Source organism: Harpegnathos saltator, unplaced genomic scaffold, assembly GCF_003227715.2.
Source record: "Harpegnathos saltator strain DR-91 unplaced genomic scaffold, Hsal_v8.6 scaffold117, whole genome shotgun sequence".
In the NCBI taxonomy this organism is placed as follows: Eukaryota; Metazoa; Arthropoda; class Insecta; order Hymenoptera; family Formicidae; genus Harpegnathos; species Harpegnathos saltator.
In genome coordinates, this window is record NW_020229892.1 from 41,313 (window position 1) to 62,500 (window position 21,188).

General features: G+C 53.5%; 1 protein-coding gene across 5 annotated transcripts in view; it reads right to left on the minus strand.

Moving 5' to 3' along the window:
• Sema5c (Semaphorin 5c) overlaps positions 1 to 21,188 on the minus strand; it is a 124,145-nt gene that overhangs the window by 21,833 nt on the left and 81,124 nt on the right. For all 5 annotated transcript variants that reach the window (XM_011156249.3, XM_011156248.3, XM_011156250.3 and 2 more), the window contains exon 3: positions 14,652 to 14,748. In XM_011156249.3, coding sequence (XP_011154551.1) covers positions 14,652 to 14,748 — 97 coding nt within the window. The remainder of the gene's footprint in view (positions 1 to 14,651; positions 14,749 to 21,188) is intronic.

The window sequence follows — 21,188 nt, forward strand, 5'->3', positions numbered from 1 at the left end:
CGCGCGCGACAGCTAGGGATGCAACGATTTCTCAAAATATCGAGAACGATATTATCGTCATTTAGAACCATCAATAACGATAATATCGATAATTTTGAAAAATTTATATCGATATCTATACAAAAAATGTATACATACAGGCGTATACACATAAAGAATATACACGAGAAATTTTGAAAAATCTTTCAAAAATTTTTATCTTCATATAATTTATCGTCGTATTCTTATTAGAAAATATTGTATATAATAAACCGCAGTCGTTTGCCGGTGATCACCGCATACATGGAGCAGGAGATCTATTACGGTTCAACGATCGAGGTGAAAATGATCAAAGCGAGCGAATTTACTATTTAATTTTCATCTCGGTCGTAGAACCGTAATAGCCCCTCCCCCCCCCTCCCCTCAGAGATGTAACTGAAAAATACGAAATATCAACAAAATTCACATCGATATATCGATTTTATCGGAGATAAAGAAATATTGACAAATATTCGATATTTGTCTCTCGATACCCATCGATATCCCGACATTATCGATTTATCGTTGCATCCCCAGCGACAGCTGCTCAACTCCCACGAGCGAGCGGCTCGTCGACGTAAGTAGGTACGAGCACACGACGAATGTTGTTTATTGGCCGAGTGGCCACATTGAAACAGATTACTTCCTGCTCATTGGACAAATACCCGCTCCTCGCCCGCCGCCCCGCGCTCCCCGCGCGGCGCGGCGCGGCGCGGCGCGGCCATGTGCCGGTGACCGCGCGCGGATCCTCCTTGTTGCCCGGCCGTAATTCGCGTCTCGCGCCTTCACGAAACTATGAGAGGCACTTCCAGCTCGTTGTCTCGCGCTAATCGGCTCATTATGCACCGAGCGCGACGCCGAGGGAGCCCCGACGCGCGCGAGTGCCCGCATACCCGATATCCCGCTTCGCGCTGACTTTCGCGTCACGTGTAGGCAGCGCGTGTGCGCTCGGCTGATTTACGGAGAAATGCGCCATTTTTTCTTTTTCTCTTTCTTCTTTTTCGCCGTTGGCCGGCAAGCTCGCACTCGTTGCGCGTTAGACGGAGGGCGCCGGAGCGGAGGAGAGGAGCGCGCGCGCGCGATGCTCTCGACCTCGCCTCGCGCGTAGCTGCAGCGAGATCGAGAAGCGGCCTGATTACAGGATAATTTGCGCGCTTCCCAGCGCGCACGCGATACAGCTTCAAGATGCCGCGGCGATCGGCCCGTCGATAAATCGCCGCTCGATCCGACGAAACGCTAATTACCCGCGCGCCCCGCCGTGAGATCAAATCGGCCGCGCGAGTGCGAAGGACGAGCACGAAGGACGAACGCGAAGGACGAGCGCTCGAAATAACCGGGGCAAATGAAGCGGTCCCCCCGCTCGCTCGCTCGCTCACTCGCTCGCGAGATATCGAAATCGCCGAACGATGCCGAGCCACCCCCGTTAGAATAATCGCCGACGAGAAGCGCTTCGTTTACATTACCCGGCCCGCGTTAATTAACCGCCCGCTTCGCAATGTTTGCCTGCGCCTTTCTCCCGAGGCGGCGGCGGCGGCGGCGATCGATAACGATGCTTCGCCTATCGCTTCACCCATCGTGCGCCCGGCGAAAGAGGGGTGGGGTGGGGGGGAGAAACTTAATCCGCCCTTGTCCAAGATGAGCCAAGACCGAGGTTCAACCCGGCGGCGAGCGACCCCTCGACCTCCCCCGAGAGCCACCCCGCATGATTTCCGCAACTCGCCACGCGAGAGGAGAGAGCGAGGAATGGGAGAGGGGGAGGGCGCTCACGTCGCGCAAGTTTTTCCGCGGCGCGCCGCGAAGAATGCGAAATCGCGGGTCGCCGGGGCTGAAGCAACGTCCGACGAAGAAGATACGCGACGGCGACATGTCAGCGCAGAAATATCGCCCCGCGCCGCGCCGCGCCGCGAAGGAGCAGAGGGGGCGGTAGAAGGGCGACGCAGCGATAAACATAATTATTTACGGCGCGCCAGATGCCCGTCGTCGCGCACGTTCGCGCATCGACTTCTTTTTATCGAGCGCGATCCGGGAAAGGCGAACGCCGCGTGTCTCTCTCGGCGGCGACCACCAACGGCCGATGGCCGTCGATACGCCGCCTCTCTCTATACCTGTCAGCGCGCAGCGAGAGTGTTTGATAAGCTTCGGGATCCAGTGACGTCACGGCTGGCGCACACGGAAATTACGTAGGAATGCGAATCGTGGCGCCGAACGAGCGAGCGAGCGAGCGAGTCGAATGCGTGCACGCCCGCGCGCGCTCGGCCCGTCGCACTTGTGTGCTGCGCCGAGAGCGCGACTGATGGGTGTCACAGCGCGAGAGAGAAAGAGAAACAGGGGAGGGGGAGGGGGAGGGAGAGAGGCAGAGAAAGAAACGTACCGCCAGCCACGGCCGCTGCGGAGATGAATGGGATCGAAGGGCGAGTCGGCTTTGAAAATTAAAGACACTGCTAGATCAAGGCGTTTTAAATAACAACCACGCTCTTTCTCTCTCTCTCTCTCTCTTTCTCCTTCCCTCTCCTCCCCCTCCTCCTCCTTCTCCTATTCCTCTCAGTCTCTCTCAGCGCATTCGTTCCTTTCAATTTCACTTCCAGCCCGGTGACGTGCCGCTTTAGACTCGCGGGGGACTAATTCGAAAGATAGACGGAGAGAGAGAGAGAGAGAGAAAGAGAGAGAGAGAGAGAGAGAGAGAGAGAGAGCGTGATAGAAAGGCGGGGGTGGGGGGGAGGAAAAGGAGAGACGTCGGCTCCATTTCTCACGCTCGCGATCCGCCAGGCCGCGACGCGACTTTTCCCGCCGACGACTCGCGATCCTGGATGCTCTCTCCCTCTCTCCTCTCTCCCTCTCTCTCGGTGCACCTCACTCAGCGGCTAGCCGCTCGGCCTCGCGAAATCCGTGGGCCGCGTGCGTGCCGGCCCACGGTCGCGCGTGCCGCCGGGCCCCGCGTCGCGCATAGGTGGGACGCGATATTCTCACCATCGCGCGCCACCTATTTCACTTACTAAATCGCGAGCGAGCGTTATCGGCGATACGTCCCACGTGTTGTTGGCCGCGTGCTCTTGGGAATCCGCTCGCGATCGGGCGCGAACAACGAATTCTCCGCCCGGCCGTTCTCGCTTCCACGCTTTCGCAGCGCGCGCGAGGGGTGGTGTTGTTTCCTGCATCAGCGCCAAGTCGATTTCGACAACGACGATGAAGAGTGCGCGGATGTCCGTCGAAGAAATCATCGCGCAACGTGACATAACGATATTAAGTCGCGCGCCGTCCCCTTTCCTCTTACGCAAGCCCGCGCGCTCTCGTCTCTCGTCGAAGGACGAGCGCGGAATTGGATGCACGGCCGGGCAAGTCGCTCCCGACGAAGGGGCGATCCTACCAATCGCAAGCGTTCAATATTTGTCGAGGGCCCGCGGGCACAGATCGTGCCTGCTCGTCGTCGGCGGCGAGGGGGTTAACAATAGCATCCTCGTCATTGCGAGATCCCTCGCGATGCGGGACACGTCGAGTGCAACGAGTGCATCCGACGCGGCTCGCGGTTTCCCCCTTGCCCCCTTCCCACCCCGGCACCCGGTGTGCCGTACCGCCGAATAATAAATTCTGTCACCGTTTAGAGAAGAGACCCATCGGAGAGGACGGAACGCGTGCGTCCTGGTGCGTGCGTGCGTGCGTGCGTCGCGTTTCGTTCGTGAGCCCGAAACGGAATCTCTGATTTCGTCGCGGCGTAAACGTGCGCGGCGTCGCAATGAGATCCGGACACCGTCGTCTTGGCTCGTCGCCGTCGCTCCCTTCCGCCCCGTCTCGTCTTCTGCTCGCGCTTACAAAACCGTTCGCCGCGCGGATGAGCCTTTCAAGTAGGGTCGTCGGGTTTCGGAAGTCGGTAGGGAAGGACGGCCGAAAATCTTGATGAGCGAAAGGAAACAAATCGCCCGTCATCTTTCTTGACGTCAATTTTCAACCGCATATATCGTACATTTCACACATGTATTTTACGTATATTACTAGGTGATTAGAAGTGCGCTACTAATGAGACTATGATAAGTCAATACGGCAGCAACATCTAACGAGCAAAATCAAGACAAAACCCCTTCGATGCGGTAGGGAAGGACGAACAAACAGCGTCCTCGGCGGGACATGAAAACGTTGATTAATTTTCGCTAGAAAGAAGAGAAGAACGTTCCTTCGCAAAGAGGGAAAATCTAGCAACCCTACTCTCAAGTTTCCCTCCCGGAGTGGTGAGAAACGACGGAACGGTAACGCCGTGAGTATCCACTTCGCGAGTAGCTCGGCGGAGGAGAGGCAAGGGCGAGACATGACGATTTCTCTCTCTCTCTCTCTCTCTCTCTCTCTCTCTCTCTCTCTCTCTCTCTCTCTCTCTCTCTCTCTCTCTCTCTCTCTCTCTCTCTCTCTCCCTCGTTGCAGAGCACTCGCGCGCGCGCGCTGAGTATTACGAAATGATGAGCGAAGCAACGGCCGAGCGAGAAGATCAGCTCGCGGAGCTTCGCGCCGGGAAAGTTTCCGCTCGTTCGCTCATGCTTCGGCCGCAGGAATCGACTCGCGGCAGCGAGGCTCGTCTATTATGCATCGAGGATGGTTAGGTGAAAACAGCGAGCGCTGCTCGAGCCCGGCGCGGCGCTTCGGTTGAACAGCCTTTATTTACGCCGTGCGCGCCAGATGGATCTTCCTCCTCGGGAGCGGCTAATTTGGCACGCGCGCGATCGATCGCCGCGTAATCGCGATTACTCGCGAGCGGCTGATAATATTTTCTGCAACGCAGTCGCGTCGAGGAACACACGCGGCGCATTCCGCGCGGCGAGCATAGGAGCGGCGCGGCAGCGAGAGAGCTATTGCGTATACGCGCAGGACACGCTGGCGCCGCCGCCGTTCCGCGACATTCTCCGCTTTCCATCCCTGGGCGGCTGCCTTTTCCCGTCCACTCGAGCTTCCACGAGCGCGTTCGACAAAATCGCAATCCATAATTCATCCGTATCATGCCGGAGACACGTCTGCGTTTGTGAGCTCGCGGGGGGGAGGGGCGGATTTCGGCTCGCTCTGAATTTCGCGATTCGGCTAATCGAGCGCACTTGAAGCGATCGAATCGAAGCGACGAAGACGCGTTTCTTCCAAGCGATGTATGGACTGCCGGACGGATCGAAGGACGCGACACTTTTGCATCTCGTAGGATTCTGCGTTTTCTGCCATTCAAAGGCGCTGAACAGGACTCTCTAATGCCTGTGTAAATTAAATCCTCGTGGATCATTCGGAATTTCCGCAAATGGCGGACATTTGAGACCGAACATAAGGTCGAAACTTCGACTCGGGGACTTCAGAAGACCTTTTTACCCACTGGATGCGGAATACAATGGAAAAGTAATCGAAGGAAAATCTTACGTGATCAATCAACCGTACCGTGAATTCAGACAATGAACCAATTTGCGGTAAGAGGAAAGTTACGATAATCCGAGTTGTTCGACCCGAACATGCCGCCATTCGGCTTACTGTGTTTGCGCGGCAAGTGTCTTACGACACATTGACAACTTGCAGCAAATTGACACGGCAAAATCTTCCGAAGATGCCACTTCGGAGCTGACTCCAGCGCGAGAGTCGCGCTCTAAGAGTCGTCTCTCGAGTGTGCCCGAAGAAGCCGCGCAGCGGGGAAGCGCCAAAGTGCCGCAACTTTCCCCCTGTATCGCCGATTAAACCTTCCCCTCGTAGCGCACTTCGTCCAGATATTTTCACGTCGACGCTCCTTCGCGATCGAACGCGCCTTTTCCTTTCTTTGTTCAAGAGACCGGGACGACGCGCCGCGCCGCGCCGGTTATAGAACGCGCGTAGATTAGAATTTATCCAGGCTCGACGCGAGTGTAAAGACGGGTCTCAACGCTACGGACAGGCGACAAGTGGCCGCGAGTCCGCTCGATCCTTATTTTATCCGGGTACACGATTACCCAAGGCGACTACTGCTACGGCCTCGTCGTCGTGTCGTCTTATAAATATTCAGTCGTCATATCGCCGGTCATCCGCAACCTCCGCGTTGGAAAGCGTGTCGCTTGCGGCGCTTGCCGATATCCGGATAAAATTATCTCAATGGTCAGCCAGCTGTGAAGCAGTGAAGAAACGGAGTCATCCTTATCGGATGATCTGGATGAAAAAAATACAAAGTACATTCATCTTCCTCTTAGGCGAGAAAATCGTCGTCGTCGAAAAGCGTGTCGTTTAGTCTAAAAATTGTCCACGTTGTGACGTTGTGCTTTATGCAGAAGTCCCTTTAGCCGACCTCTGAGAATCTGAAGACAATTTTGGCACCGAAAGTAAAAGTGATGAGCAAACAATTATTATTAGCGGTGAAATCGAAGCACTTTCGCGATTGGAATCTAAACCGAAGAATTTTTCTTAATCCTTATGGGTTTTTCAGTATCGAGAGTATTTTTCTCGAATGCAATGCATCCCCCTACCGGTATCGGCACCGATAGAAAACGCTCTTTTAGTTTTTAAAGACCCGAAAACTTTCATTTTCAAGAAACGTTGCAAGTCGCGAGCACTATTTTAATGGCTAAACTCTATAAATCTTCATAAATAACCTCACGAAGGCAAAATTATCCTAAAATTATCTGCACAAATCGCGCTAATTGCGTCTCCTCATTCAAGACCAGACTCCGTCACCGGATCCGGACCGAAACAAAATTTTGGTCCGGTTATGGCTACGGTCCAACAAGATATTTCGTAACGGTTCTCAATTTCGGTTTCGGTTCAGTTAGGCATAACGAGACCTGGAAGCATTTAAAATAACGGCTTTTTCGGTTTCGGTTACGGTTTTTTAAAAATTATTTCTTATATAAATATTTATTTTTGTAAATTACAATATTACAATATGTGATACGTAAACAAATTTTCTTCACCAAAATACTTAAGCGGCGTCATCATTTTTTATCAATTTTAACTACCGTTAATGGTTTCGATTTGATGTACTTGTATGTACTCGGTATTGCTTCCTCTGCTATTGTTCTTGAGATTTTTGTGGCAACGTTGCGTAGCTATATCTATTTCCAGCGGCCGTTTCGCTTGTTTTATTTTCTGAGATTGTGATCACAAAATATATGAAATTATCTATTTTCATTTTATCCTTATAATTCATACAATAAAAAAGCTGCGCAATGTTATTAACAAAAATTTGTATTTTTTATTAAGAAACATTTTATTAAAATAAAATTTTATTGAAAGAAAATTTTGTTAGAATAAAATTTTTCGGTACGGTTATGATTACGGTACGGTTTGACATAAAACAAAAATCGGTCTCGAGACCCGGTTATCGGTTCCGGATCCCTGTTTCAGACGAATTAGAAGTAAAATCATCTTCACCTCACCCAGCGTGAATTTCCTTTTCGCGAGCCTTCGTCCAGGTGATTTTGAAATCATCTGGGACGCCAACGGGGAACCAACCGGCCGGTTGCCCGTTATCGGCCCGACTCGTGCGAGCCGGACGTCGCGCGAGGTTCGCGTTCGCGTACGCGAACGAGGCAATACGAGGCATAAAAGGAGGATACGCGCAGCGGCGTGCAGAAATGCAAGGCCGACGACGCGACGCGCCAAAATCGGGAGATCCCGTAGGCGTAACGGTAGGCCGCGCGCACTCCATCTCTCGCGACAACCTGCGCGCCGGACCTGCGTTGCCGCGATCGACGTCCTATAAATAAGGCTGCTTATTTGCTACAAGATAAATCTCCCGGTAACGATTTGTCACGGGCGGCTGACGCGCTCGCGCGTGGCTGCCGATACGCGCGAAAATCTCCTTCGAATCGCGCGCGACTTCTCGCCGTATCGAGATCGCGGCCGACCGCGCGCGGTGAAATCGCGGTTTCGTCACCTCCTGCCGCCGGAAAGGCAAGTAGGCTCGCGCGCACCGTCGCGCTCACGAGCTCGTTTCCGACGTTTCTCGGCCGAGCCCGCGACGGAAGTTAATTAGCCGGCTGCCTGCCCGACAGATTGACTATTCTTTCGTCTCGTCCCCCTCCTGCCGTCCGAGGGAATGGTCAACGCCAAAAGTGTCCACGTAAAGACGTAAAGACGGTTTCCCGCGAGCAATGTGTCGAATGAACACTCCCTGACGCCTCCTCCCCCCCCCCCGATCGTGCTTGGCCTCTTCGGCCGGTCTTTCTTGCATGTACATACAAATGTCACAAAAGAAAATGCGCTCCGCTCTATAATTTGTTTGGCGGAAAATCGAACGCGCGTAGAGGAATCTTCTCTCCGTGTATCTCAGAGTTTTGAGACACAGTCGCGAAGGTACAGCAATGTTCCCGGAAATTTTCCTTGAAATAATCCTTGAGAGTGGCAAAAGCCACTCTCGGTAAACACGTTTAAATCGCGCGTCTTCAGCTGACAGCTCGTGATGTGAAATTTGAAGTCTTTCATGTCGTTTTGGTTCGTCGCGTACCGGATGCTTCGATATGTATCTCTGCACATACCTTCATCGTGGAAGAGCAAACTCTGCGCACTCGACAGAACGTAAACCTCGCGGAAGAAGAATGATTGTATTCTACCGGTGAAGTTCTCAACGGCGCACACGGCATTTCCTTAAACAGCGCTCGAGATGAGACGGCTCTGTATATTTTTTCATCAAACGAGCAGGGATTTCTCGTTTCCGAACGTTATTCTCTTTCACACGCGCGCGCGCGCGCGCGATACGAAAACGGCGACGCGCGGACGCGCGAGGAACCTATCTCGCGTACTTCGCACTTGGAGCAACATCGTAAATACGATACGACCACGTTGGCGGCCATGTATGAAATTCCTAACACCTGCGGCTGGCTGTCACGAGTAATCCCATACGCATAAACCCGAAAACTTTTACTCGCCTCGAGTGCATTCTGCCGCTGTCGTGATATCCTGACAAAACGAGAAGCTCACAACGGCAGAAATAATCTCTCGCAAGAAACTTGCCGATGGATGGGACGGAGAGAGAAAGAGAGAGAGAGAGAGAGAGAGAGAGAGAGAGAGAGAAAGAGAGGAGAGACTGGAGTCGTTGCAATTCGCGATAATATCCACGCCAGAGAGAGACCATCCTATGTCGCTCCGGAGCCCCCCAAAGCGCTCGAAAGCCAAACGCTCAGAGAGAGAGAGAGAGAGAGAGAGAGAGAAAGTTGAGGGATATAAAAACACGCGCCGTTTCCGAGTCAGAGTTTCACGTGGCACGACATAAACGCTGCGTTTCCTCCTGTTTCGTTAGTTTGCATTTTTCTCTTGCGTGAGAGCAAAAGGTACAAATATTACCATTATCATAATTGTCGTTGTCGTTATTATTCTCATCATCGTTGTTATCGTTATCATCATCGTCATCATCATTATTAATTATTGTGTCGTCGTCGTCGTCGTCGTCGTCGTCGTCGTCCTCATTATTATTGTTTTCGTCCTCATTTTTCGTCGTTGTTGCTCCAGCCTCGACATTTACGTCGACGAGCTTACCGCTTGTAAGCCGCCGAGGGAATCCACCGTCGACGGTTAATATCGCGGCCGTGTCTATCGGTGCGACCCTCCCCCTCCCCTCTGCCCGAGCGGCCGCTCGCCGACACCTCTCTCGCGCGCGCACCTTTCCGCGCTCGACACTTTGCTAGCTAGAAACCGCACGAACACGCGGCTACGTGGGCAGCGGCTAATAACTAACGTTCTATTAATAGAAAGCGCACGGGGGCGTACTCCCTTTTCCACGGATCGATTGAACGAACGGCCGGCCGGCCGATCGATCGATCGATCGATCGAGCGAGCGAGCGAGCGAGCGAGCGAACGATCGATCGGAGCCGGCTCCGATCTCGCGACACTCGTATTGTGCGTGCATGTATGATCGCTCGCCCGTGTGCGTACGCTTCGCGCGTGGGTGGACCGCATTTTTCGCGACCGGCGTTGACTGCTCGTCGCGCATACGTTGCATACACGGCTACACGGCGTGATAACGAAGGCTTAACGTTGATTTAGGACTCATTGAGCTCGCGGCTCGCGGTTCGTTTCGACCGCGTCGAAACCTCCTCGAAGTCGGCCCCCTTCCCCCTCCGCCGTTCGGGAGGAAGTTCGCCTCTCTTGAGCCGGCAGGACCGAATGAGCAAACGCGAGCTTATGGGATTATTCAACACTCGTGTTGCATGAATTTTTCATCACTGATGAAACAAATGTTATACTCCGTGAAGAGAAAATCGTGGCGTTGTTAACTTAATATTTAGCTATCAGGATCACACACACACACACACACACACACATGAGGGAGAAGAAGGAAAGAAAAATAAAAGCAGTATCAATCGAACAAGTCCAGGCTTGTTCAGCAAACAATTTGCTTGTCGATATCCGCAAATGAGATTTCTGGAAACAAGAAAAAGAAAGCAAGGGGAAACGAGCGATTGTTCTCATGAGCACTCCTCGGAATGTTTTTCTTCAGATGGCGTGCCGCCATCGATCGTCCACGATTTGATCACGCGGGATTCACGTTTGATCAGCAAACAATAACTTTAATAACTTCAATAAATAATCCAACGAACAAAGCCGACCTCGCCGACTCGGTCGTGCTGGCTACGAGAGAGGCGTGCATTTCGACCGACAAACCTTCGACGTCTCTTCGACGCGAGTCGAATCCCGAACGAAGATTCGCCCGATGAAAGAACTCGCTTCCTTCGCCATATTTCACCGTTGGGAATAATCGCGAGTAATAACGCGACCGTGAAATCCAGCTCGAATGTGATCTCGTCCGTTCGGGACGCGATTCAACGAAGCCGCCGCGTGTCTCTCGCCAGCGAGGAACGAAGGAAGAGAGCGCTTCGAGTTCCGCGCCGCCCTCCCCCCTCTCTCTCTCTCTCTCTCTCTCCCTCTCCCGCCCCTCTCCTTCCTTCTTTCTTTTATCGCCGAGGGTACCTATGCATTAGCCACTTAAGTTAACTTAACCACTTAACTTATTGTCAATCGCGCGAGATGCAGATAAGGCCGAGACCAGTCCCGGCTGGAACTAGTCTCGCGCGCAACCCGCGAGAGAGTATCCTTTCGATACTCGCCTTTCGATATGTCCGGGCTCTCTCGCGAGCCGCGGGCGCGGCACGGAACGTCCGGAGCGCGAGAGAGCGCGAGGGCGTGCGCGCACCGTCTCCGCGGAGAGAGGAGACGATGTCTCTGTCTCTCTGTCTTTCTCTCTCGCCCCCCCCCCCCCCTCTCTCATCACTCTCTCTCTCTCCCTCTCATCTCGCATCTCCGCGAGCCAATCGAGATAACCGGTAGTAAGTAGCTCGGTCGCTCTATTTCGCCGCCGCCGCTACTACTACTATACTTCTCGGGCACCTACGCAAACTGGTTCCTCTCCCGAGCCGGCCGGCCGGCCGGCGAACGCGTCGCTGTTTTCCACTGCCGAGCAGCCGTCCCCGAGCTGCCGACGCTCGTCGCTCGTTAAACGCGCGCCACGCGTGTACAAATATTATTAATGACAGGCGCGTTAGAATACGCACACACGATTTCGTGGAGACAGGTATCGCCGCCTGCTTGATATGCGTTCGCCGTTGCCTGCCCGCCTCCCCCCGCCACTCTCTCTCTCTCTCTCTCTCTCTCTCTCTCTCTCTCTCTCTCTCTCTCTCTCTCGCCATCTCCGTCGGTCGCTCTGTCGTTTCTTTCTCATTTCTCGATCGTACATATCGGACACACCGCGCGTGTCGTTTCCTGCTCATAACGAAGCGGTGCTTATCGGCTAGAGAAAGCGCCGCAAAAAAGCTCCCGCTGGTCCGGGAAGCGCTGTTAGTCTCTCACCTCCGCGCGCGCGCGAGAGAGAGAGAGAGAGAGAGAGCCTGTAATTTGTGTATCATATATCCAGAACCGTCGCGTCGCTCAGACTCCGAAGTCAGAGTTTGGTGCGGGAACGAGCCGGGGCGCGCTAACGCGTCGTAACGAGCGCGCGAGACCGGCGCGGCGGTGGGCACGTTTCGCGCGCTCGCCGTCCGCCGATCCCGCGCCGCGAGTAAATGAGTCGCGGGTAACGCGCGCGCGTCTGCCTGCTTAAGTACCGGCGATATTCCTCGGAGAGAAGCCAATTCGCCGCCGCCGCGTAATTTCCCGCTCGCGCTGCAACGCGCGCGCGATCTCACACGCGGCGCGCGATTTAATTATCTGGAATGTAACAGAAATGTAATCGCGCCACGAACTCGGAAATCGCCCCCGCGGAGACCCCGCGCTCTCCTATCTCGCGATATCGCCCCGCGATAATTTCGTCAATTAACCCTTTGTGGCATAATGGTAAGTGTATTTACCACCTATTTATTCTCACATTTTCATGAAATATTTCATAATTTGAGGGATCCTTGTCGGGTTTTTTGCGTTTTTTAGCTTCTTATATGATATGGGAACATACATGAAAGGTTGAAAAGTGTTTTGCATAACTTGTCCATTTATTATAAATAAACAAAGTAAATGCACATTTTTACAGAAAAAAATCACTTTCCACGAGCTATGAGTGAATTTTTTGCTCAAAATCAGGATTTGGGGGTTTTTTGGGTCGCTGATTACGAATCTGAGGTCCAAATACAAAAATTAATTTTCCAAGATGGCGGATTCAAGATGGCGGATCATAGAATTTTTATTAAATTAGCTAAAATTGTACTCTGGGTAGTTTTTAAGGCCGCTGATTACGAATCTGAGGTCCACATTCTAAAATTCATTTTCCAAGATGGCGGATTCCAGATGGCGGATCATAGAATGTACATAAAATTAGCTAAAATTGCACTCTGGTTAGTTTTTGCGCTCGCTGATTACAAATCTGAGGTCCAAGTACTAAAATTTATTTTCCAAGATGACGGATCACAAAATTTTTATATGATTAGCTGAAATTGTACTTTGGTTAGCTTTCAAGGTCGCTGATTACGAATCACCGATGTCACCGAAATTATCGCGATTTTTCATATTTGTAGCCGCCATCTTGAATTTCGAAAATCTGATAACGGATTCGTCATCAGCGACCCCAGAAACCCCCGTATATAAATTTTTATATGATTCGGATTTTCTGAAAAATACGTGCCTCAAAGGGTTAATACCGCGCCGACGCATGAGACCCGACATAACGCGTCGCGGTATCAGTGCAAAGTCGCCGAGTACCGCAAAGCTGATAAACACAGACTCGACGAGGTTGTTTCGAGCGGACCCACCTAGCCGAGATCGGCCTGATCGGGCTCGCTCGCGGTCTCGAAGGCGTCGCTACGTGAATCGGCGATTCCACTTTTTCGGCTCATTGCGGTTAACGAGCGACACGTAGGCGCGAAGGAGCGAGAGCGAGCGAGAGAGAGAGGGAGGGAGAGACCTCGGTCACGAGATACATCTCGGAGCGCGCGAAAGCAGCGGCAACGAGAGCACCGCATTATTCTTTCCCCGTCCCTTCCGCGAAACGTGTCGCGACGCGAGGGGATAAACCGGCCCCGCGGATCTCGTTTCGTGCGCGCGCGACTTGCGAAAATGGATCAGCGCCTCGGGAGAGACGCCATGTGTCAGGCAATTTGGCGCGCCGCCAGGACACCTCTCGCTGCGGAGTCCGTAGCGACGACGACTCGCGGAGGAGAAGACAGTGCGTTCCTTTGCGAACCCTTCAGCGGCTCGTGTTGTGTCTGCTGGCGTCGCGCGTCAAAGAGCGCGTCAACGTCCTAACCAGACGCGATTCGTCAAATCGTCGTTCGCCACGGTCTCTCTTTTTCTCTCTCTCTCTCTCTCTCTCTCTCCTCTCCTCCTTTCTTCCTCCGCTTTGTTTTTTCGCTGTCTCGCGCAGTTTTCACGTTCATTCCCCGCGCGAGCGTCGCGCTCACGTCCCAGGCCAGGCCGCGTGAGAAGGAGGATCGATCGGGCGAGGTCGCGCGCCAACTTCTGCAACCTCGGAGCTTCGGAAATAAATGGAGCGGAGGAAGTTGAAGAAGTTACACGGTACGTTCCGATCATTAAAGAACGATGTCGAAGGGGACGCGAGGTTGTTACGAGTTTCAAGTGTACTTGCGGGAATCGACAGGACAGGCTCGCTTAGGTCCGGACACGACGCGACGCGCCGGCGCGGCGATCCGAGGCGTAACGCCGCTGATTAAAGCGTCAAAATGTGACGGACTTTTTAGCCGAGCGACCGAGAGGAGATGATATTTATCGGAGCCAGTAGGTCGGCCGGGACACCATCTCGTTAAGTTCTCATCTCTACGAGACGCTTTCTCGAGAATCCGATCTCGTCGGGGAGATCGCTGGCGACCCGGACTCGCAGCGGCTTCAATTTTACCCGCGAAGTACGGGACTTCCGGGCAGTCGCTTAGTCACTCGTCGTCGTCGTTGTTGTTGTTGTTGTTGTTGTTGTTGTAACCAGACTCGTAAAAGTAATTACGAGTTGTAATCGAGAATATCGAGAATGTAATTTCGTGTGAGAACGACAAACACGCGCGAGAAAACGCGGTTCCAACGAGTTCGTAAAACCTCGAGTGTTTTCCTACTCGTCGGGTTTCGTCCTCGCAATTCGTTGTAATGAAATGTCCGGCGGGACATCGACCGCCTCGCTAACGTGCTAACCTCAGCGATACTCGAAAAGCCGAGGAATGCTAACGCGGCGGTCGGGCCGCACGAACGAGTCGAGTCGACAAATGCGGACAAGCTTGCGACGAAAATATAGTACATACCTCGCTCCTACGATGACTTGCTGCCGCGCCACGTCGAAGAGCAGCTGAGAGTAAGTCGTGACTCCATCCTGTTGGAACATGCTGGTGTCCGTTAAATCTGTAACACACAACGAGACAAGGGAGTTTAGTTTTAGTGGAGCTCGAGTTTTAGTCGGCTCGAGAGGGAGCTCGCGCGCGCCGAAATGAATTTCGCGAAAACCGCCCTGATGAGATGACCGCCTCTCCTCCGCGGGATCGTTCACTGCGAACGCTTTTACTTTCACGCCGACGCGACGCGACGGCCCGCCAACATGGCGGTCATTTAATCATAGGTACACATTCGGTGTCACAGGCACATTCGGCTTTGTTCTCCCCCGGGAACAGAACGATACGCGATCGAGCGAACGAGCGTCGCGGAGAGACAGGACATCGAGAGATCGTAAGCAAGCGCACACAATAGAGCAGGCAGTTACAGCCGCGGATCTATCGATCGCCGATCTGGCTGGCGAGAACCGGTACGCGGCAGGTGCGAAAAGCCGCCGCGCGAGGTGTCATAATTACCGAATCGAGCGTGTCGAAAGCGGCTTTCTTTTTCCGTCGCGTATTTACCCGCGCGGCGAGCCGCGCTTCAACCTGGACCAACACGACCTAGACATGACCGCCGGCACGGTTCTTCCCAGAGGATTGCTCTCTCTCTCTCTCTCTCTCTCTCTCTCTCTCTCTCTCTTGAGAGAGAGAGAGAGAGAGAGAGAGCATCTGAAATCGAGAGGGGCTCTCTATCGACCGCGTTTGTGGCGAACGCGGGTATCGTTATCGCGCCGTTCCCGGCGACGTTCCTCCTGCGACAAGTTCCGGCAGGGCCGAGGGGGGAGGAAAGAAAAAAGGACAGAGAAATAAATAAAGAATCGTCGAAACGAGGACCACCCCGCGCGACGACAATTGGCGACCCGTGTACAACGGGATTTACCTCGATTCCCCCTTTATATCTTTCACCCCGGCACTATAAGCCAGACGGGGGGGGGAGGAGGGGGGCAGCTTTATGTCCCGCGATGTCACGCTATAATATTCCATACACGCTTCACGCGCGCACTCGAGTACGTGCATTATCGTGGCATAACGATCGACTTACGAGACTGCGTCGTAAAGCAGGCTTCGATCTTCGCGGCGAGGCCGAGGGGAGCGGAGCGGAGCGGGGCGGAGAGCGAAGCGAAAATACGGAGAAGGCTGGAGAAAGAAAAGGCCGCGAAGAACGTGTCGGGCGTTCCTCTCCTTTGGTTAACGATCCCGAAGGATTCTTCCTTCTTCCTCGCAGCTTCCCACTGTGTTTTCTTTGTGCCTCCCTCCTTCCCTCCCTCCCATCCTCCTCCTCTCTCTCTCTCTCTCTCTCTCTCTCTCTCTCTCTCTCACATTCTCTCACACATTCTCTCCTTCCTCGGTCTCTCTCATCTTCACTTCTCCGCGCACATCGCCCTCGCTCTTGCACCGGAGCGCCACGCCCTGCGCACTAATCTCTATAAAAGCACGATTCCGCGATGCATTATTTGCAAAGAGGAGGAGCGTAATAGACTCTGCGTGATAACCGGCTCGACTTAGCAGAGCATTTCGGAACGTCGAATCGACGGCATCGGTCTCCGCCGACGACTTTTTCACGTCCGCTTGATGAAGGAGGCCCCCGTCGGCGTCCCGCGCCCTCTCACGGCCGACTCTCCGGGGTGCGACGAGTACAGAACAGCGCGCGATCGAATGCTTTCCAGGATAATTAATTCCACGACCATTAATTCGCGAGGCGTCTCGATGCGGCCTCGAGGCGCGAGCGACGCGTGTCGCGTTACTCGAGGCGTCGCAACTTTGAGCCGTTAAGCTCGAGCCGACCGCTCCGAGATATCGGCCGTTGATGTCACCTCGCTCCGCTTTAGCCGGCCAATGAATGATGAGAGATATCAATTACGGACCAGCGTCGCGCGCTCGAGAGAGAGAGAGAGAGAGAGATCTCGCCAGGCTGGCTGGCCGCGGCTGACGCAAGTATAGCGTTCACTCTACTTTATCAATTTTCCGTTGCGGACGCGCGCGCTGGCGGCTGGGATAATGCGCTCCAGGACGAAATTGCATCGTTGCGCCGAGAACGGCGCGCGGTCGTGCCGCGCCGTGCGCTTACCTTGTACCTCCGTAGTACCTCCGAGTGAGTGATCCGTGCGTCCTGGAGCGCGAGCGAGCGAGCGAGCACGCCACGCTACCGTGAACGCGCGCCGGCGGACCACCGGGCCAGCTATGTTAATACGGATAATTGCGTTATGTGAACCCCCCTGCCCCCCCTCCCCGCCCACCCGCCGTCCTGCGCCGTCCTGCGCCGTCGCGATCGCGCGCCACGTGTGCGGGCAGGGACGCAATTCGTCACGCGGCGGATTGCGATGACGACGGCGACGACGGCACGATTTCGTCCAGCGGACGCTGATGAGCCCGATCGGGGCCTCGATCATCACGAGGGGCGAAAACAGAGATTCTCTCTCTCTCTCTCTCTCTCTCTCTCTCTCTCTCTCTCTCTCTCTCGCGCGCGCGCGCGTTGCAACGATCGGCAGATCTCCGTCGAGGATTAAGAACGCGCGGAATATTCCGCCGCGTCTCGGGCTGTTTTTATTTGAATAATAATTAAAAACGTATCCTTTACGAAGGCCGTAAAAGCCAATTGCGCGCCGACCGCCACGCTCGCTTCGCTTAATTCCTTCTTCCTCTGTGCGCCTCCGCCTTTCTCTCTCTCTCTCTCTCTCTCTCTCTCTCTCTCTCTCTCTCTCTCTCTCTCTCTCTCTCTCTCTCTCTCTCTTCCCTTAGAGCCGATTAAACGTTGCGTTTAATACCGGCCGGCGCTTTCGTAGAGCACGCGCTATTTCGAAAGAGTTAACGTGCTAATCCCCGCCGCGAGTCCCCGCGCGGCTCGCGGGGGTAACGAGATCTCTCGCCGAGAGATGACGGAGATTACGCGGGGAACAGGAGTTACCACAAAGCAGCCGAGCCGTAACGATAAATTACCTGGAGAATCCGGTCAAGTTAATCGATAGTAGCTAGGAGGGTGCGTGCCGCCTGCCTGCACGTTCAAGACCGAGAGTAAGCGATGCGTCGGAACTGGGCGGCGGCGGGAGGGGGAGAGGGGAGCAGGGAGTGACTTTTGAATAAAGCCTCGAAACACGCTGCCTCGTGCGCGCATGCAATTTCGTGCATGCTCGATGCGTCTAATTACTTAGCCGGTCAGAGATCAAAGACGAGTAAACGCGCATATTAACATCCTTCGGCGCGGTCGGCTTGAAAAGGCGGAATAATAATGCTCGTCCTACGCGCGAGATCGAGCGTCCTCGAAGTTTCCTATACGAATTGTCGCCGTCCTCTCCGTCACGTCGACGACGCGTCGTCGACGTAACGCGGCGCTCGCCGCGCGATAGATAGAGTTGTCCGTTGATCTGAATCGAAACGAGTCCGCGAGCGAGATCGATCGCAGCGTCGGCACTTGGGTGGTCGGGCGACGGTACGAGAGCAAATCGGGGTAAACTTGAAGTGAGCGAGGCCCGTTGATTGGCAGAATATTAATATTAATTGGTCTTCGAGGCTCTTATCGGTACGCGATCTCTTAATTGCGCTCCCGCAGCCGCTCGGCCGCCGGCGCGGCGAGCCGCCGTCTAAGCCGTTATTTAAGTCCGATAGCGCTTACGTCAGCGCGGGCTGACCTTTTTATTATAAATCGTGATGCACGGCCCCGGACGAATCGATTACGCCTGCCACGTAACGACCCGGCGAGATTAGACAGAGACGGCGAGAGGAAGAACGAGGAGAGAGAGAGAGAGAGAGAGAGAGAGAGCCGCTCGGCGGTGGGACAACGCCATCGAGCGTCTCGCGCTACTTTTTAACGCTCCGTCGGCTCCTTCGCCTCTCGGGACTCTCGGATTACGTCGAAATGAAAAGAATCCGTAGAACGAGATCTGCAAACTTTCCCCCCGCCTCTAGCATTTTTTTTATCGATCGCCCCGGCAAGAGGCGAACAAGCGACTTTTCCGAGCGTCTTAGAAACGCGCTCGATCACGAATTCAGCCGGTTATTATTCCGACGTGATCCGTCAAAGTTTTCAGCATAAATTTCTCCTCGCTTCCGCGCGCGTCATAGTTCAAGATGGCCGCCGCGACGAGAGGCAGAAGAGTCCCAAGCTCTGCGGACGGAGAAATAATGCGAGCGACATTGAATCGTGTCTCTGAGCGAGTCTAGATGTTACCGATTGTTTGAAAAAAAAAAAAAAAAAAAAAAGAAAGAAAAAACTAGACCACTTCTCTCGTGTGACGTCACGACCTCTAATATACTCCGATTTAGCGGATCTGCCTGGCGACGGCCGCCGTTCCGGCCGTCTTTTTCTGCGTAGGTAGGTGAATCGCGCGCCGCGAAGGATCATCGCGTGTGCGTTATCAGATTGGCGCGCGCGCGCGCATCCTCCCATTATCCACGTGCGCAGACGGCCGTTTAGCTGCACTTGGCTCGACCACGTGGGTGGCTCGACTTTGTTCCGCGATAATTCCCGTCCGTCGATTCACCTCCGCCCCTCGTCGCCCTTTTTTTCTCTCGCTCGGATATTCGCGAAATTGCCCTCCGCAAATAAGGACGCGTCGATGCCGGTCCCCGCTCTTGCATAATACTCTCGCGCGTGCAACCGTACGCCTCGAGCTCCACCTCGCCGTCCTCTCTCTCTCTCTCTCTCTCTCTCTCTCTCTCTCTCTCTCTCTCTCTCTCTCTCTCTCTCCCTCTCCCTCTTGCTTCTCTGCCCTCTGTGTCCCTCTTTCCTCTTCTGCCTCGCAAAATTTTCCCCTCGCTTCGTTCGCACCGGCGCGGCGGATGCAATACGTGGGTGGTTCACGGTGGTTCAACCGATAATTTTCGAAATTGGCCGCAAGGAGGCGGCAAAATGTGAAATCGCGCGTGCGTCGTCGTCGTCGTAGTCGGCGAGACACTGGCGATTTGGCGAGTAAAGCGTGTCAGGACGAAGGAAGAAGCGACAGTCGGAAAGGCAAAAAAAACGAGCGACAAAAGACGAAGGGAGAGTAAAGACTCTCGATTATTTTCCTTCGCAGAAAAAATCTCTCTCTCTCTCTCTCTCTCTCTCTCTCTCTCTCTCCCTCTCGCGTTCCTTTCCGGCGAGAATCCAAGCAAATCGCGGGCAACGTGTGTCGCGAGTTCAACGGCAATCGATCGCCACAGTGTGCGAGAGATTTCATGATCAGCCGCGATAAATCGGATGCGATGAAGAAAGCGAGGTGTCGAAATTCACGCGTTTGCAGATAATCGAGCGACCCAGCGGACCAGCGATTTAGGAGAGACTCGAGCATGCGATATACCTGTTGGCGACGAGGACGACACCGACGAGAGTCCGACGGTGCGTTCCACGAACGCACGTCGTCGTGCGTGTACCCGACGCAACGTGTGCACGTTCCACGTTTATCTTCAACCGGCAGATATGCCCCTCTCTTAATCGCGGACAGATAAGACAGTGCGACAGTGTTTGCACGAGCGACGCGCGCTCGTAAGCGCGACGGTACCTCGTCGGAGTTTCGTGAAATTTACTCCCATTCGTGTGGAAAAAAGGCGAGGCGGTCGGATCGCGGAGCGTAGGGACTCGGCAGAGGTTCAACAGAGTGTCTCAAAGCTGATCTCTCTCTCTCTCTCTCTCTCTCTCTCTCTCTCTCTCTCTCTCTCTCTCTCGGTCGGCCTTCCTCTGCCGGCGATAAAACCCTCGGCAAACGCGCGCGCGGTCCTAATTACTTCGCCGCCGAGTCCACTCGCGCGACTTTTCACGTCACGCTCGTCTCGAAACCGTCCGCTGAAGGATGCTTTACACGGTGTTGCTTTTATTCACTTCGAGCAAGCTTCTTGATTCGCTGGTCGAAACTTCTTCCAGACGACAGATTTTTATTCGCTAACTCTAAAATTTAGAAGCCGCAGCGTCTAGCGGTCGCTGCGGCAAAATTGGACGTATGTTCAACCTGGACGCCGAGTCTTCGAAGTTTTAGACGCCGGCGAGTAAAAATCGAGCGCCCAGAAGAAGCTCTTTTACCAGCAAATTCTAAATTTTACATGGCGAACAAAAATTAAGCTTTCAGGAAAAGTTTTTTTACCAGAGAATTCTAAATTTTGGACGCCGTAAGTAAGTAAGAGTAAAGTGAGTAAAAGTTGAGCGTTCAGAAGAAGTTTTAACCGGCGACTTGAGAAACCCGTTCAAAGTGAATAAAAGCTGCGCCGTGTAAAATATTCTTAACCTTTAGAGGACCGGGGTGGCTCCTATAGAAGCCACATATAAATCGGCATTCAGTGTTTTCTTAAGTTATATTATAATTATTTATGCATTTATGACGATGTTTATGTGCTCTTAAAATATATTTGCATATGTGTTCGTGTGATTTTTACCTTACTTGTAAATAAACATTTCATCAACAAGTACACATTTTAACTGCATAGTAATTTGCATCTCAGTATGTTTTTATTTATAATAAACCCATTTTCTCTCAGAATTATATAAAATCAGCACACAACACT